The sequence below is a fragment of the Coregonus lavaretus genome (genome assembly GCF_964263955.1).
Source record: "Coregonus lavaretus genome assembly, chromosome: 18".
Lineage (NCBI taxonomy): Eukaryota > Metazoa > Chordata > Actinopteri > Salmoniformes > Salmonidae > Coregonus > Coregonus lavaretus.
The window spans coordinates 13,757,316-13,776,597 of NC_140005.1; the positions used below are offsets into that span (position 1 = coordinate 13,757,316).

A 19,282-nucleotide genomic window follows, 5' to 3' on the forward strand; every position below is an offset into this window, starting at 1 on the left:
TTTTAATTGGTGCTTTTGTTGTGAAATACTGAATCTAACTGTTGGACTAAAATCAACTAGGGCCACATTCAGTTGCCAAACGTTATCGAACGTTGCAGATAGAAATGTAATGAATAGAGCCAACAGATTGCTTGTTGTCGGAGAGGCATGTTTGTTCTATATTAATAGTTTCTATTTGAATTTTCCAAAACGTTGAGTCCTGCCCTATTTCAGAGTGGTCCTGCCAATCAAAAGCTAGATATGGTCTCCGAGCAACAACAGTAAATAAAGAAAATGGCGGAAGACAAGGACAGCGCAGGTATGAAATGGGCTTCAAAATCAATTTAAATAGTTATTTTATCGCTCTAACTTGTAGATAAAACTAATTTGAGATCAATTTGAAAGGTGGCACTAGTTTCAGCTAACGACAGGCTTTTGATTTGTCTGTTGTATTTGCTGTTGTAGAGGCCATAGTAGCTGAGGTCCACAAGAAGATCAGCGGTGCTTTTGATGTGTTTGACCACGAGTTCAACAAGACAGTGGATGTCAGGTGAGCAGAAGTGCACTTTCTTGCAGTAACACCATTTCTACCAGAGATGCGCCTCGGATAGACACATAGCTAATATAATACAGTGCGCGGCACGGTACCATTGTTGGCCTCTTAAATTTTCTGAGATTGGACTAGCTTGGTTAGTTTACAGTGGTGAGTTCCAGAGTGATTTTCCCGATTCACCTTGGTTATTCCTGACATAAGGTATCACAGATATAGCCAGGCCCACTTAGACAGGCTTACAACAGATATGATACTAAATAGGCATACCACACTGATTTAGGTTTATACAGTGTTGTATTCTATGGTGGTGGTGTTCTCATTCTGGTGCTGTGCTTCTGTCAAAGGGAGATAGGCACTATCATCCGCTCCCTGGGCTGCTTCCCTAACGAAGGGGAGCTACATGACGTCATAGCAGAGGTAAGGGCATCCTTTTGATCAGAGACATAATAACATAATAATAATATACAGTATGTCATTTAGCAGATGCTTTTATCCAAAGTGGTTTATAGTCAACCGTGCATACGTACATTAACATACAGAGGACCACAAAGGGACATATTTAACTAACCATGTATGGCTGGTTTTACTCTGTTTTCTTGAAGAACAAATGCAAAGGTAGAAGGGTGCTAGAAGCGTGGGACAATCACGTAATGTAGAAAAAAAAGAACAAAGGACCAACACTCACATACAGTGAATTCCCCACGAATTCTGCTACAATTTCAGACCATAATATTTGTGAACAAACTCTTCCCCTAGATTGAGGAGGAGGAGCCGACGGGATACATCCGCTTTGAGAAGTTCCTCCCCACCATGACCAAGGTTCTGATGGAGCGCAAGTAAGAACATAGGAGAGAGGCATGCACAGAGTCTGCTACAGTGAGGGAAAAAATTATTTGATCCCCTGCTGATTTTGTACGTTTGCCCACTGACAAAGAAATGATCAGTCTATAATTTTAATGGTAGGTTTATTTGAACAGTGAGAGACAGAATAACAACAAAAAAATCCAGAAAAACGCATGTCAAAAATGTTATAAATTGATTTGCATTTTAATGAGGGAAATAAGTATTTGACCCCTCTGCAAAACATGACTTAGTACTTGGTGGCAAAACCCTTGTTGGCAATCACAAAGGTCAGACGTTTCTTGTAGTTGGCCACCAGGTTTGCACACATCTCAGGAGGGATTTTGTCCCACTCCTCTTTGCAGATCTTCTCCAAGTCATTAAGGTTTCGAGGCTGACGTTTGGCAACTCAAACCTTCAGCTCCCTCCACAGATTTTCTATGGGATTAAGGTCTGGAGACTGGCTAGGCCACTCCAGGACCTTAATGTGCCTCTTCTTGAGCCACTCCTTTGTTGCCTTGGCCGTGAGTTTTGGGTCATTGTCATGCTGGAATACCCATCCACGACCCATTTTCAATGCCCTGGCTGAGGGAAGGAGGTTCTCACCCAAGATTTGACGGTGCATGGCCCTGTCCATCGTCCCTTTGATGCGGTGAAGTTGTCCTGTCCCCTTAGCAGAAAAACACCCCCAAAGCATAATGTTTCCACCTCCATGTTTGACGGTGGGGATGGTGTTGGGGTCATAGGCAGCATTCCTCCTCCTCCAAACACGGCGAGTTGAGTTGATGCCAAAGAGCTCCATTTTGGTCTCATCTGACCACAACACTTTCACCCAGTTCTCCTCTGAATCATTCAGATGTTCATTGGCAAACTTCAGACGGGCATATATATGTGCTTTCTTGAGCAGGGGGACCTTGCGGGCGCTGCAGGATTTCAGTCCTTCACGGCGTAGTGTGTTACCAATTGTTTTCTTGGTGACTATGGTCCCAGCTGCCTTGAGATCATTGACAAGATCCTCCCGTGTAGTTCTGGGCTGATTCCTCACCGTTCTCATGATCATTTCAACTCCACGAGGTGAGATTTTCCATGGAGCCCCAGGCCGAGGGAGATTGACAGTTCTTTTGTGTTTCTTCCATTTGCGAATAATCGCACCAACTGTTGTCACCTTCTCACCAAGCTGCTTGGCGATGGTCTTGTAGCCCATTCCAGCCTTGTGTAGGTCTACAATCTTGTCCCTGACATCCTTGGAGAGCTCTTTGGTCTTGGCCATGGTGGAGAGTTTGGAATCTGATTGATTGATTGCTTCTGTGGACAGGTGTCTTTTATACAGGTAACAAGCTGAGATTAGGAGCACTCCCTTTAAGAGTGTACTCCTAATCTCAGCTCTTTACCTGTATAAAAGACACCTGGAAGCCAGAAATCTTTCTGATTGAGAGGGGGTCAAATACTTATTTCCCTCATTAAAATGCAAATAATTTTATAACATTTTTGACATGCGTTTTTCTGGATTTTTTTATTGTTATTCTGTCTCTCACTGTTCAAATAAACCTACCATTAAAATTATAGACTGATCATTTCTTTGTCAGTGGGCAAACGTACAAAATCAGCAGGGGATCAAATACTTTTTTCCCTCACTGTAGATGGGGCTGTATCAGACAATGTAAGAACACAGAGAGAGCAGGAGAGGGAGAGAGAGAGAGAGAGAGAGAGACATACAATCAGTTGAAACACATTGATCTCAGACAGACAGAGACAAATTGGAGGATCTACCTGTACTTGACTTGTCTGGCTGTCTGGGTAGTTTCTAGGAATTCCTAGAACTGGAAACACTTGCCCTGCCTCTGTTCTTACAGGTAGCAAAACTTACCTTAGATCAGTCTATACACTCTTAGAAGAAAGGGTTCCAAAAGCGTCCTTTGCTGTCCCCATTGGAGAACCCTTTTTGGTTCCAGGTATAACCCTTTTTGGTTCCAGATAGAACCCTCAGTGGAAAGGGTTCTACATGGAACCTGAAAGATGTCTACCTGGAACCAAAAGGGGTTCTTTAAAGGGTTCTCCTATGGGGACAGCTGAAGAACCATTTTAGGTTCTAGATAGCACCTTTTTTTCTAAGAGTGAAGGGGGCAACTAAACCCTACTCCAAAATGCAGACAGAGTGTGTCCAGAAGGAGGAGGTATATCTAATATAAGAGGTAGTCGTAGCTCCCTGATGAAACATGCATAATGATCCTAACCTGTTCCTGCCCGGTCTCAGTTGTAGATAAAAACTCTGTTGGCAGCACCTTATACAAACATAATATGATTGATATTGTTGACTTACTTGCAGTGATGTTCTGTATGAGATTGTGTGTGTGTGTGTGTGTGTGTGTTAAAGGTGTGTGTGTTCTGTAACTTCTTATCTCTCTCTCTCTGTGTGTGTGTGTTTGTGTGTCTTTGTGTGTGTGTGTGTGTGTGTGTGTGTGTGTGTGTACTATGCAGGTTCCGGCCCATCCCAGAGGACCTGCTGCTCCAGGCCTTTGAGGTGATGGACTGTATAGGTTATCTTGGATTAATTATCTCTATTGCAGACTGTATATGTTATCTTGGATTAATTCCCTCTATTGCAGACTGTATAGGTTATCTTGGGTTCCCTCTATTGTAGACGGTATAGGTCATCTTGGTTTAATTCCCTCTATTGCCGACTGTATAGGATCATACCTTGGGTTCCGTCTATGATCTTTATATTTGCTAAGAGGGAAAAACATCTAAAATCTCTTTGCAGGTTCTAGATAAGCAGAAAAAGGGACATTTGGAACTGGAGGAGCTCACAAAGTACATGACACAGGAAGGTAAGGTGAAAGCAACATAGAGCTCCTTACATAAAACCACAGAATCATTGGCCTGAAGTCACAAATATATCACATATTGTCACTGTTTATTAACATTTATGTGGGCTTTGTGTAAGGCAAGGTGATATTACAGTACTCACGCCCTCTAGTGGTCCAAGGTTTGGACAGGCAGACACTGACTGATAACAATCCACTCTACAAGCATTATATGATTATATATCTCCCAGAACAACAATACAGTCTCTGGTAGACTTTAGTATTCATTCTGACCAGTTTCCAGTGTGTTGGTTCCCTTGGACCAAGCAGGTGTACTTAGGACTTATTAGTATGTAATAGATGCTCAGCTGGAGTGACATTCAGCATATAATGAGTCCTCAGAATCAACCTTGAGAAACCCTGCTAGGGGGTGGCACTAGCCTCAAGGTTATAAAGGCAGGCTGGCAACTGCCATCAATACCTCAGGAGCCACCTACTGCCGTTGTGCCCTTGAGCAAGGTACACCCTAAACTGCTCCAGGGGTGCTGCTCTGTGGTTGACCCTGTGCTGTGCCCAGTGTGGTGTGTGTGTGTATGGTGTGTTTGGTGCTGTGTTAGCAAATGTTTTGGTTGTCTCTGTATAATGGATTGATAAAAATGTACATTTACATTTTAGTCATTTAGCAGACGCTCTTATCCAGAGCGACTTACATGAGCAATTAGGGTTAAGTGCCTTGCTTAAGGGCACATCGACAGATTTTTCACCTAGTCAGCTCGGGGATTAGAACCAGCGACCTTTCGGTTACTGGCACAACGCTCTTACCCACTAAGCTACCTGCCGCCCCATATAAAGATCTATTGTACGTACGTGTCCCTCTTTGCAGGAGAGCCCTTCACCCAGGAAGAGATGGAGGAGATGCTGTCAGCTGCTCTTGACCCTGACAAGAATGTAATCTTCTACAAAGACTTTGTTAGCATGATGACCGTGGATGACCCCAGATAGACTCTCAATCACACACACACGCACACACATTGCTGCTGGGAATAATGACAAATGTAACCATTGTCTTGGGTAATTATTATATTGTTATAGATTCATAATTTGATACAGAATATAATGTGGTATTGTAAATATTTGCTGTGTCATTTAAAAAAAATCCCAGATCTGGGTTTATCGCCCAATATTGTATGGTCTCCCACTGTTGTGCTAGGCCATGCAGTGAAACCAGATGGCGCTGTGTATCCACAAACAACATGCAACCCCACGCTGCATAAATCACAGCAGCAATATGCTTTCATTCACGACACCACCACCACCCCACCTTATGTGCATAATCCTCGGAATGCGAAGCACAGATGAATTGAATGAGGATATTCATGAATAGGACTATAAACTGGAGCTTTCGTTATGTTTAAATTCAATTGTTGTGTTCTGCGTAAAACCTCTCCAAGGAGTTATTCAATAGCTTATTACATAGACAAACCTTGTTTCTGTGGTGGTGGGGATGATGATAACATTGTATTTGTCACATGCGCTGAATACAACAGGTGTCAAGTTAACCGTGAAATGCCTACTTATGAGCCATTTCCCAACAATGCCGAGTTAAAAAGTATGAAAAGTTGAGCAAAAAAATTTAAATATATATACAGTATATATAAATAAGGAAATGGTAATAATAGCGAGGCTATACACAAGGAGTGCAGGTACCGAGTCAATGTGCAGGGATATGAGGTAGTTGAGATAATATGTAAAGTGACTAGGCAATTAGGATATATAATAAACAAGAGTAGCAGCAGCGTATGTGAAGAGTGTGTATGTGTGAGTGTGTGTTTTGTGTGTGTGTGTGTTTTGTGTGTGAGCGTACAGTTGAAGTCGGAAGTTTACATACACTTAGGTTGGAGTCATTAAAACTCGTTTTTCAACCACTCCACAAATTTCTTGTTAACAAACTATAGTTTTGGCAAGTCGGTTAGGACATCTACTTTGTGAAGGACACAAGTAATTTTTCAAACAATTGTTTACAGACAGATTATTTCACTTATAATTCACTGTATCACAATTCCAGTTGGTCAGAAGTTTACATACACTAAGTTGACTGTGCATTTAAACAGCTTGCAAAATTCCAGAAAATGATTTCATGGCTTTAGAAGCTTCTGATAGGCTAATTGGCATTATTTGAGTCAATTGGAGGTGTACCTGTGGATGTATTTCAAGGCCTACCTTCAAACTCAGTGCCTCTTTGCTCGACATCATGGGAGAATCAAAAGAAATCACCCAAGACCTCAGAAAAAATATTGTAGACCTCCACAAGTCTGGTTCATCCTTGGGAGCAATTTCCAAACACCTGAAGGTACCACACTCATCTGTACAAACAATAGTATGCAAGTATAAACACCATGGGATCATGCAGCCGTCATACTGCTCAGGAAGGAGACGCGTTCTGTCTCCTAGAGATGAACGTACTTTGGTGCGAAAAGTGCAAATCAATCCCAGAAAACAGCAAAGGACCTTGTGAAGATGCTGGAGGAAACAGGTACAAAAGTATCTATATCCACAGTAAAACGAGTCCTATATCGACATAACCTGAAAGGTCGCTCAGCAAGGAAGAAGCCACTGCTCCAAAACCGCCATAAAAAACCAGACTACGGTTTGCAACTGCACATGGGGACAAAGATCGTACTTTTTGGAGAAATGTCCTCTGGTCTGATGAAACAAATATATAACTGTTTGGCCATAATGACCATTGTTATGTTTGGATTAAAAAGGGGGAGGCTTGCAAGCCGAAGAACACCATCCCAACCGTGAAGCACGGGGGTGGCAGCATCATGATGTGGGGGTGCTTTGCTGCAGGAGGGACTGGTGCACTTCATAAAATAGATGGCATCATGAGGAAGGAAAATTATGTGGATATATTGAAGCAACATCTCAAGACATCAGTCAGGAAGTTAAAGCTTGGTCGCAAATGGGTCTTCCAAATGGACAATGACTCCAAGCATACTTCCAAAGTTGTGGCAAAATGGCTTAAGGACAACAAAGTCAAGGTATTGGAGTGGCCATCACAAAGCCCTGACCTCAATCCTATAGAAAATTTGTAGGCAGAACTGAAAAAGCGTGTGCGAGTAAGGAGGCCTACAAACCTGACTCAGTTACACCAGCTCTGTCAGGAGGAATGGGCCAAAATTCACCCAACTTATTGTGGGAAGCTTGTGGAAGGCTACCCGAAACGTTTGACCCAAGTTAAACAATTTAAAGGCATTTCTACCAAATACTAATTGAGTGTATGTAAACTTCTGACCCACTGGGAATGTGATGAAAGAAATAAAAGCTGAAATAAATCATTCTCTCTACTATTATTCTGACATTTCACGTTCTTAAAATAAAAAGGTGATCCTAACTGACCTAAGACAGGGAATTTTTACTAGGATTAAATGTCAGGAATTGTGAAAAACTGAGTTTAAATGTATGTGGCTAAGGTGCATAGAGCCAGTGCAAAAATATATTTATAAGGGGGTCAATGCAAATAGTCCAGGTAGCCATTTGATTAACTGTTCAGCAGTCTTATGGCTTGCGGGTAGAAGCTGTTCAGGAGCCTTTTGGTCCCAGACTTGGGACTCCGGTACCGCTTGCCGTGCGGTAGCAGAGAGAACAGTCTATGACTTGGGTGGCTGGAGTCTTTGACAATTGTTAGGGCCTTCCTCTGACACCGCCTTGTATAGAGGTCCTGGATGGCAGGGAGCTCAGCCCCAGTGATGTACTAGGCCGTACTCACTACCCTCTGTAGCGCCTTACGGTCAGATGCCAAGCAGTTGCCATACCAAGCGGGAATGCAGCCAGTCAAGATGTTCTCAATGGTGCAGCTGTATAACTTTTTGAGGATCTAAGGACCCATACCAAATCTTTTCAGCCTCCTGAGGGGGAAGCGGTGTTGTTGTGCCCTCCTCACGACTGTGTTGGTATGTTTGGACCATGGCAGGTCCTTAGTGATGTGGACACCGAGGAACTTGAAGCTCTCGACCCGCTCCACTACAGCCCTGTCGATGTGAATGGGGCGTGCTCGGCCCTCTGTTTCCTGTAGTCCACGATGAGTTCCTTTGTCTTGCTGACGTTGAGGGACCGGTTGTTGTCCTGGCACCACACTGCCAGATCTCTAACCTCCTCCCTGTAGGCTGTCTCATCGTCGTCTGTGACCAGACCAACCACCGTCGTGTCGTGGCAAACTTAATGATGGTGTTGGAGTCATGCGCGGCCACGCAGTTGTGGGTGAACAGGGAGTACAGGAGGGGACTAAGCACGCAGCCCTGAGGGGACCCCGTGTTGAGCGTCAGCGTGGCGGATGTGTTGTTGCCTACCCTCACCACCTGGGGGCGGCCCGTCAGGATGTCCAGAATCCAGTTGCAGAGGGAGGTGTTTAGTCCCAGGGTCCTTATCTTAGTGATGAGTTTGGAGGTCACTATTGTGTTAAACGCTGAGCTGTAGTCAATGAACAGCATTATCACGTAGGTATTCCTTTTGTCCAGGTGTGAAAATGCAGTGTGGAGTGCAATAGAGATTGTGTCATCTGTGGATCTGTTGGGGCGGTATGCGAATTGGAGTGGGTCCAGGGTGTCTGGGATGATGGTGTTGATGTGAGCCATGACCAGCCTTTCAAAGCATTTCATGGTTACAGATGTGAGTGCTATGGGGCGATAGTCATTTGGACAGGTTACCTTGGCGTTCCTGGGCACAGGGACTATGATGGTCTGCTTGAAACATGTAGGTATTACAGACTGGGTCAGGGAGAGGTTGAAAATGTAAGTGAAGACACTTGCCAGCTGCTCAGTGCATGCTCTGAGTATGTGTCCTGGTAATCCATCTGGCCCTGCGGCCTTGTGAATGTTAAGCTGTTTAAAGGTCTTACTCACATCGGCTACGGAGAGTGTGAGCACAGAGTCATCCGGAACAGCTGGTGTATGCATGGTTCAGTGTTGCTTGCCTCAAAGCGAGCATAGAAGGTATTTAGCTTGTCTGGTAGGCTCGCGTCACTGGACCACTCGCAGGTGGGTTTCCCTTTGTAATCTGTGATAGTTTGCTGCCACATCCGATGAGCGTCAGAGCCGGTGTAGTAGGATTCGATCTTGGACCTGTATATCCACTTTGCCTGTTTAATGGTTCGTCTGAGGGCGTAGCTGTATTTCTTATAAGCGTCCGGATTAGTGTCCCACTCCTTGAAAACGGACGCTCTAGCCTTTTGCTCAGTGCGGATGTTGCCTGTAGTTCATGGCTTCTGGTTGGGATATGTAAGTACGGTCACTGTGGGGAAGACGTTGTCGATGCACTTATTAATGAAGCCAGTAACTGATGTGGTAAATTCCTCAATGCCATCGGATGAATCCCGGAACATATTCCAGCCTGTGCTAGCGAAACAGTCCTGTAGCTTAGCATCCACTTTACCGGACCACTTCCGTATTGAACACGTCACTTGTACTTCCTGTTTGAGTTTTTGCTTGTAAGCAGAAATCAGGAGGACAGAGTTATGGTCAGATTTGCCAAACGGAGGGTGAGGGAGAGATTTTTATGTGTCTCTGTGTGTGGAGTAAAGGTGATCTACAGTTTTTTCTCCTATAGTTGCACAGGTGATATGCTGGTAGAAATGAGGTAAAACGGATGATCATGATGATGATGATGAGTATTTATGAATGATATTACTGAATAGGCTTAAACCTTTTTGATCCAACATAACATACTGTAGCCTACCACATCTGCTCCAGATACTTTTAATGCAATCTTGCAACCATAGTCTATAATAGGCTACGAAGCTGTAGGCCTACTACCTCCCTCTCTAATCAGCATTTACCCCCTCCAAAAGTTAACAGAGGACAAATGAGCTGCCACCTGTCAGTCAACCAAGCATTGATACACTATTGGTCCGCCAGCGAGGAAGGGGCCGAGAGGACCCTCCCCCAGCCAGATGTGAGCGAGCGTCTGTCTCCAGTCCGCACCTCTGGCTTCAGATGAGCACGGAGCCTCCTGCAGGCACACGGACAGCCAGAATACCACAGCTGTGCCTCTGCCTCGGACTCCGGACTCTAGCGCTGCAGACGCGGGTCCCCACTGTCTACGCTGAGCCTGTGCAGCAGCGGCTGCATTCGCTCTGCTACTGCTCTGCTTGCTGTACTTCGCCGCTCCCAGAAAGAGAAACCAGTCTGTACCCCACTCATACAGGCGGACCTGTTCACATTTTCACTGTGGATTTCAAGTCGTTACAGGAACTAATTATTGCGCGTATTGGATCCATTTGAGCGGTATTACTGTTAGGTTATTGTTTTTCATGGTTGGAGACAGTAGGCTATATTTATATTCAATCTACGTGATATTGGTTCATGATTGAGAAGCACGCGGAGGGGCGTGGAATTAATTGAAATCGATTTGGTCTCCTTATATGTAAAACAACCGAGATATTTTCTCCCCGCTCCTCGCTTCCCCTTTCCTCACCTTCAGCATGACTTCTCTGTCTGGGACCAAAGAGAGGTCTGTGACCAGCAGGAGCAGAAAATACGGGGTAAGTAGCCTAGTCTATTTTTCTAGTTTATGTGGATTGGATGATTATATCTGTAACACTAGCAACAACAGTGAAAAGTGTAGCAGAGCTATCATTTATTCCATCAGAGCAGTAAGGGTGTGCCATAATGTTTGCTACAGGTTTGAATGTCGTTGGCAATTAATTAGGCTACTGCGGTGAAGCGGGTAGGCTAGCTAGGGAACTCAACAGTAAACAGATAGATCATACGCAACTTTAGTTTTTGTAGGTTAATGTTTTTTTTGCTATTTTTGTTCAAACTGTTTATTTCCTACGTGGATTTTTGCATCTCTGCAATTTAGCCTATAAACATTGTAAAGTCTTATACCATGGACCAAGTTGTGCTTCTAGTGAGTTAATATTTGTCTCCTCAATTGAAATGAACCTTAAAGGTAGGATTGTCTTTATGGTGCTCCCCACAGATTACCGACACGTCTCCGACTAAATCAGCCTCCTTCTCCCCTGAGACATGGTACAGAAAGGCCTACGAGGAGTCCCGGAACGGCAGCCGACCCGCTCCAGAGGGAGCCGGCTCCATGCCTAGCTCCACAGGCACCCCCTCCCCAGGATCTGGCACCTCTTCACCGGGCTCCTTCTCTGGTTCCCCCGGGACCATATCCCCAGGGATCGGGACCTGTTCTCCCGGGTCTCTGGGTGGCTCGCCAGGTTTCGGTACAGGTTCGCCGGGCTCTGGCAGTGGGAGTTCCCCTGGTTCTGAGAGAGAGAGGGGGATATGGTGTGAGAACTGCAACGCCCGGCTAGCAGAGCTGAAGAGGCAGGCGCTGAAGCTGCTGATTCCCGGCCCCTATTCCAGCAAGGTAAGCCCGGTTATATCCACTGCTGCCCGGCTATAGCAGCCTCTGAATCTGGCGACGGGCGACCAATAGGCAAAGACCACACAATGTTTTTTATTTTAATGGTGTAAACAGTGTTCCCAAACTTGGGCCTGGTTATGATTATGATGATGTACATACAGTTCGATCAGCTTTTTCTAAAGTTGAAATCAATCAGTACCATTTAATTCATTACACATCGTTTTGTATAGGGATTAATGAAGGCCTAATGGATTATTGCCATGATAGTTTTTTTTTTACGTTTCCATTGTTGGGTTATTTTCTGTTGGATAGAACAATTTGGCCACCAATTTATTTTTTCTGAACCCAGATAAATGAACGCCAGGGATTTGTATGTACAGTAAGAGGTGCATACGTAATATTTTCACTGTGCAGGGGTGTGTGTCTGTGCGTGCGCGCGCGTGTGTGCGTAAATAAGGTTCTCTCGCTGTAAAGCGCAATAGGCCTTTACACTTATTGGGGATTTCATGCGGCCTTGCCATGTTCTCTGCGTTGCCAAGAGTCTAGGCCCTAAAGAGTGACGAATGCAGCCGGTTGGGGAGGGAGTTATTTGGTAACAAATAACAGCGTTCTGCTCCGCACAGCACGCATACTGTAAACCCAGAGCGAACAGAGGAAATGCGTCATGACCCTGACTGCTGTAGAAAGACCGCAGGGGGAGGGGAAGTAGTGATGGGATGATCCCAATTAAAAGGATAAAAATGAGATGGGGTTCAACTCCCGTGGTGCTTAATTGTCCCATTCATAAACGAGTCTATTCTAAGGGGATGCAGTGCACTCATAAACTCAACTTTATACTTAAACTAAACCATCTCCCCATTCCAGCCTAACCTTCATGGTCTGAACATAAAAGTTGTCATTTTTTTACCCTGCTATTTGGGAACAAGCATGGTTGTTGAAGTAGGGTTCTCTCCATAGTCTGCCATTCCAGGATGGTTGTATCTACAGTATGCTCTATCTGTCTGATGGCAAGAAATCCAGGGTGGTTGTATCTACTAACTCATCACCTGTGCACTGACTGCAGTGACTACGGTAAACAATCTCTTCTCAGAGTGACCTCCTCTATTGCCATCAGACAGGTAGGGCTTACTGTAGATACAACCACCCTGGATCTCTTACCATCAGACAGGTAGAGCATACTGTGGATACAACCACCCTGGATCTCTTACCATCAGACAGGTAGAGCATACTGTGGATACAACCACCCTGGATCTCTTACCATCAGACAGGTAGAGCATACTGTGGATACAACCACCCTGGATCTCTTACCATCAGACAGGTAGAGCATACTGTGGATACAACCACCCTGGATCTCTTACCATCAGACAGGTAGAGCATACTGTGGTAGGCCAATAGAGCAGTCCCCAGTGTGGACACAAGGGGTGTAGCACCAGACAGCTGGAGCCTATCGAGGTCAGGAGCTCACCAATCAGGACAGACAACCAGGTTAACAGATTTATATTACAATCATAGTGGAACTGGGAGAAACCATCATGTTTGGGACAATTTCACTACCTATACAAAACCCAATCCAACATCTGGATCTGGACTTTGACAATTAATTGTTTTACTGATTTATTCAGTAGAAATGGTAAAGGATGTTGGTATGATCCCCTAGAAGCTGCACGGTCAGATGGAGCATGGTATTAAAGAGGGTGGGAGAATCTGTGTTTAGTCCTGTGTGCGTGTGCGTGTTTGTGTATGGGTTCAGATAAAGTTGACCTCTTTCCCAGCCTCCATTACATACTGGTAATTGGCTAGAGTGTCAGTCTATAGTATTATAGTGGATTATAGGGTGAACGTTGGGCACTCTCCCAGTGAATTACACTCAGCAGGTAAAGGCTTTCACATAGAATGAGAATAGAACGGACATTACAAACTTTTCCATTCAGAGCAATGTTGGAGGGCAGCCATATCAGCATAGCCACAGGAAGTAGGGTGAGCAGCACCCCTGAAAAATCAGAATTTAAAAAAGGATAATAATATTTTTGTTTTGTTTTTTTGAATCATCAATGTGACTGCTCTTCCAATGATAATTATAATGATGATGGTGATGATAAGCATCAACCGTTTTAAATGGCCCACCCGATATGCAAAGCCACGGGAAGTAGTTTGGGGGTGGGGTGCTGCCAGCGCTGGCGCTCCAGACGGATATATCGGACCACTAATACAGGACTATTAAAGGCACTGGGCGGTCAAATTGTTGATTTGTGTAAAGGGACGTTGGTAGACTTTATTTGCTGGTTGAGCTCTCTGGCTGGGCAACTTTCTGTTCTTATCAGGAGAAAGATGCATAACTAGAATGGTTTGATGTGATTCATTTGATTCATTCTCATCGTTGGGACAAAGTGTACTGTTATTATTGATTGGGCCTTGCGATAGACTAGCATCCTGTCCAGGGGGTGTACTTGTACATAAATCTGCCTCACGCTACAGAAACAGGAGATAGGCTGCTGCCCTATGAGCTGTTCTGGCTCGGACAAGACTATTAGGGATGGGGAGAGAGAGAGAGGTTGACCTGAGGGTTGTTGTTTGGGCAAATCTGTGTTGTTCTGACAAGAACAGGGCTGGTAGATGCTAAGTCTCTTTGAGAGGGCAGGGACATGGGTTCTGTTCCAAATTGCATCCTGTTCCCTATATAGTGCGATACCTTTCACCAGAGCCCTATGGAACCGGTCAAAAGTAGTGCACTATAAAGGGAATAGGGTATCATTTGGGACGCAGGGATGATACGTCCATCACCTCTGTAATCTTCTGCTTCCTGTTCCCTCCTTTGACAGAACCAGCAGACATTAGTGTTCCTATGCTAATCATGACCTTCACAGAGCCACTGTGGGGAGACCTGGTTCTCAGTCTCTGCTGTTTGCTTCCAGGAAGCGTGCTGAGCGTACAAACACAAACACACAGGGGGGCACTGAAACAGACACGACACCGCACAGTTGAAGAGTGCAGCAGCGGGGTCCATGTTAGAAAATGTCACTCGCCGATATCTGCCACTGCCGTGTGTGTCCGCAAGGCTCTGGGTTGGAGGGCGATGGAGAGAAGGAAAAGGAAAGAGAAGGAAAAAGGAAAGAAAGGGATTAACCCTATTGCATGACTACAGGGACAGCAGAGCAGAGAGGGGTCTCTGTTTCTGATGGACTTCATGGATTGATGGTAGAAGCTTTTTCCTCCCCCATTCTCCCATTCCATTCATAATGGAGGGATCTGAAATCATAGTTGTTTTTGAAGTGGACGTGTTTGTTAGCTGTGCTGTGCTTCAGGTTTCAGACGTTGTGTTAGCTTACACCTTTTATGACTGACAAGCCAGCTGCAGGAGTGAGGTGGAGGAGGATGGGAGGAGAAGGAGGGGAGGAGGAGTGCTATCAAAGAAAAACAGGGATAGAGAATGTATGGGAGGAAGGAGAGAAATGTAAGAATAGAGGGTGGGAAGAAGGGAAGGAATGGACTGTAGAGGAAGGAGGGGTGATGGAGGGAGACAGTAAGGGAGGAGAGGGGTCAGGGAATAGAGGTAGATGTCAGTGACACTGCATGGGAGGATTTTTATAGACGCACTTGTAGCTGGAGGCTCAGAGAAAAATCTGGTAACACAGTTGAAGTTATTTAAGACCTGGTTCGTGCGTGTGCGTGTGTGTGTGTGCGCATGTAACCCTCAACCACCCACGGCCAAATCGTAACTGGTGAGCGGTCTGTTCTTGGTTAGTCAGGTTCAGCTCAATGAAGTGGGTCAGAGAGTGTGTGTGTGTGTGTGGGTGTGTGTGGGCATGTATGCGTATGAGCCATAAGGGAAATTTACTATAATGTACAAGTAGGTGTGTCCCTGGCTCAGATCCCAGTTTAGGGAGGTTTTATTTCTGTTACTGACTCCCATGTAACATAGAGTGCCACTACCTTACCAGACAGTATGGTCAACATCTACTTCGAAATTCCATGTCTGTCCAGGTAAGCGGCCACTAGGGGACAACGGTGAGCGCTATTACCAACAAGTAGGCTTGGGTTTTGCGGGCGTCGGGGATGGCAGATGGGCGTAAGCCACGAGCTCTTACTCCGAGGGTCACATGTAAGCCACGAGCTCTGACTCCGAGGGTCACATGTAAGCCACGAGCTCTGACTCCCGAGGGTCACATGAATGCCACGAGCTCTGACTCTGAGGGTCACATGTAAGCCACGAGCTCCAGCTCCGAGGGTCACATGTAAGCCACGAGCTCTGACTCCAAAGATCACATGTAAGCCACGAGCTCCGGCTCCGAGGGTCACATGTAAGCCACGAGCTCTGACTCCGAGGGTCACATGTAAGCCACGAGCTCTGACTCCAAGGGCTCTTGTGCGCTTTAGGAGACGGGGCCTCCGTGCTTTGCTTCCTGGCTTGTTCCTCTCCAACATGCGTTCACTCTGCCAAAAAAATTACAAACTAAGCAATCAGCCTATACTCCAGAGCTTTATGCTCCGATATTGTATTCTTCCTCTGGGCAAAAACTGGTTGAATCAACATTGTTTTCCACATTTCAACCAAAAAACATTGAATCAACATGGAAAACTGATTGGATTTGCAAAAAGTAATCAACGTAAGGGCAAAACCCAACCGTTAACCTAAATCCAATGACATGGTGAATTTATTTTTGATTTCACGTTGAATTCACGTTAATTGACAACTCAACCAAAACGAAACATTGAACTGACGTCTGTGCTCAGTGGGCTGTGTCTTGTCTATTCCGGGTATGTGTAAATGTACTTGGTGAATAAAGGTGATTCTGATTCTGATCATTCAACAACCCTTGATAAAAGTTGTAATCGTCCAACTCTGCAGGGTTGTCATCGCTTGCAGCAGCCATTCTACACACTATAGGTTCTCTGACAGTACTAATGAGAAAAGCTCTCTGACTGACACAGAACTACATGCTCATGGCTGTTTAACTAGGAGCACCCTCTTTTTCAAATTCCCACATTTGGGGGTGGGACAAGTGAAGATCAGGAAATCAACCTCACTCCTCCCTGAAGCCGTTGTCGTTTTTTCAAAAAACACGTGATTAGCCCCAAATAAGTCACTGAGGGTAAAATCTGGTCCTACATGTTCGTAATGTGTTCTGTTCAACAATGTTGAGGAAAGAAATGTCTGGAACGTTCCTTTAACCGTGGAGTTGTTTTTGTTCAAACCTTAACGCCTAAACTTAACCTTAGAAATTTGACGTTTATGGACAAAAGTTGGATTCTGCAGTGAGACTGTGAGAGCTTGTCATTTTTCAAAACATTTCATCTTGGATCGCTGAGATTTTGTATTTCATAATTATTATTATGTTTTTTGATCAGATATTATTGGATTTGACCACCATTTCCACCAAATTCTCATTACCGCAACAGTCCACAAAAAAATAAAAATACATTTTTAATACTTTAAAAAATGTCTGCCCTAATGAAAAGGCCTGTGTTAAACATACCACTGAAAATAAAAATGTAAAAAATTAAATTATACCATTTTATATTTTTCCCACTTTGAGATTTTTAGCTGTTTCCGAGAAGGCCAAGTGGGGTAAAGGGGATGTTTTAGAATAAGAACCTCATTCTGAAGGCATATAAGCAAATACATTTACTTAACTTCTACTACTACTCCTCTATATGATGCATCATGGGTGAATACAACTTTATTTAAAGGAACTTGAAAAAGTGTTATGGTAATGAGACACTTGTCCACAGACACATTGTTTGTTCGTAATACATATTATAGTTTAATGTAAACCTCAACTAGTATACAATTTTTCTGATTTATGGACAAACTACGACAGCAACATATTTGTATTGTATAAAATGACCCAATAATTTAATTTGGATGCATTTTGGTAATGAGAATTTGGGATGGAAATGAACAAAATTCAGGTGAAAATGTAAAATGTATTTAAAATAAGACACTTTGCCAAAAACGAGACATCTTAGTCCTCAGAATGATACTGTAGTTGATCCTTTCAGATGCATCATGGTTTAGCAACTCAAATTGCTAAAACTGGTTTCATGAGAATCACCCACACATACAGCATCGCTCTCGTAACCGTGTCACCCTCCGTTGCAGCGACATATGACATGTGAGATGCATACATATCTCAGTCAGCGTTAATGTGCTCTTCACGCCTGTGTGTGTGTCAGCGTTAATGTGCTCTTCATGACTCACAGGTGGGAAAGGCATTACCATATAAAGAGGTCCCTTCGTCAATACAGCGAGATGGGATGAATGGATGAAAAATAAAAAGGCAGAGAGAGAGATGGAGGGATGGAGGGATGCTGATAGCTGACTCGAAGAACTTCTCATACAGGCTCTTTCTGTATCCGTCTCTCTCCTTTTTGCTTATTTTTCACCATCACTTGCTCAATCCCCTGAGTCAATACATGTTAAATTCACCTTTGCCAGAGATTATAGCTGTGAGTCTTTCTGGGTAAATCTCTAAGAGCTTTGCACACTTGGATTCTACAATATTTGCACATTATTATTAAAAAAATTATTCAAGCTCTGTCAAGTTGGTTGTTGATTATTGCTAGGCAGCCATTTTCATGTCTTGCCATAGATTTTCAAGCCGATTTTAAGTCAAAACGATAACTAGGCCACTCAGGAACATTCAATGTTGTCTTGGTAAGCAACTCCAGTGTATATTTGGCCTTGTGTTTTAGGTTATTGTCCTGCTGAAAGGTGAATTTGTCTCCCAGTGTCTGTTGGAAAGCAGACTGAACCAGGCTTTCCTCTAGGATTTTGCCTGTGCTTAGCTCTATTCCATTTATTTTTATCTTAAACTCCCTAGTCCTTGCCGATGACAAGCATACCCATAACATAATGCAGCCACCACCATGCTTGAAAATATGAAGAGTGGTACTCAGTGATGTGTTGTGTTGGATTTGCCCCAAACATAACACTTTGTATTCAGGACATAAAATTCATTTATTTGCAACATTTTTTGCAGTTTTACTTTAGTGCCTTATTGCAAACAGGATGTATGTTTTGGAATATTTTTATTCTGTACAGGCTTTCTTCTTTTCACTCAAAAGGTTAGTATTGTGGAGTAACTATGTTGTTGATCCATCCTCAGTTTTCTCTCCGATCACAGCCATTAAACTCTGTAACTGTTTTAAAGTCACCATTGGCCTCATGGTGAAATCCATGAGCGGTTTCTTTCCTCTCCGGCAATTGAGTTAGGAAGGACGCCTGTATCTTTGTAGTGACTGGGTGTATTGATACACCAGCCAAAGTGTAATTAATTACTTCACCATGCTCAAAGGGATATTCATAGCCTGCTTGTTATTATTATTTTTCCCCATGTACCAAAAGGTGCCCATTGGAAAACCTCCCTGGTCTTTGTGGTTGAATATGTGTTTGAATGTTTTATTTAACCTTTATTTAACTAGGCAAGTCAGTTAAGAACAAATTCTTATTTACAATGACGGCCTACCCCGGCCAAACCCTCCCCCAATCCGGACGATGCTGGGCCAATTGTGCGCCTCCCTATGGGACTCCCGATCACGGCCGGTTGTGATACAGCCTGGGATCGAACCAGGGTCTGTAGTGCAGTGCAGTGCCTTAGACCGCTGCCCACTCAGGATCACTGCTCGACTGAGGAACCTTACAGATAATTGTATGTGTGGGGTACAGAGATGGTCATGTTAAACAATATTATTGCACACAGAGTGAATCCATGCATTTTTACTCCTGAACTTATTT

At 44.1% G+C, this 19,282-nt stretch overlaps 1 protein-coding gene across 1 annotated transcript; it reads left to right on the forward strand.

Moving 5' to 3' along the window:
• Positions 1-273: 273 nt before the first annotated feature.
• Positions 274-5,178, forward strand: drc8 (dynein regulatory complex subunit 8; the record flags this gene model as incomplete). Its single annotated transcript, XM_084181936.1, has 7 exons — positions 274-298; positions 445-529; positions 877-949; positions 1,289-1,368; positions 3,851-3,893; positions 4,134-4,200; positions 5,060-5,178. The coding sequence occupies 7 exons, from the start codon at positions 274-276 to the stop codon at positions 5,176-5,178; spliced, it is 492 nt and encodes a 163-aa protein (XP_084038062.1).
• Positions 5,179-19,282: the final 14,104 nt, after the last annotated feature.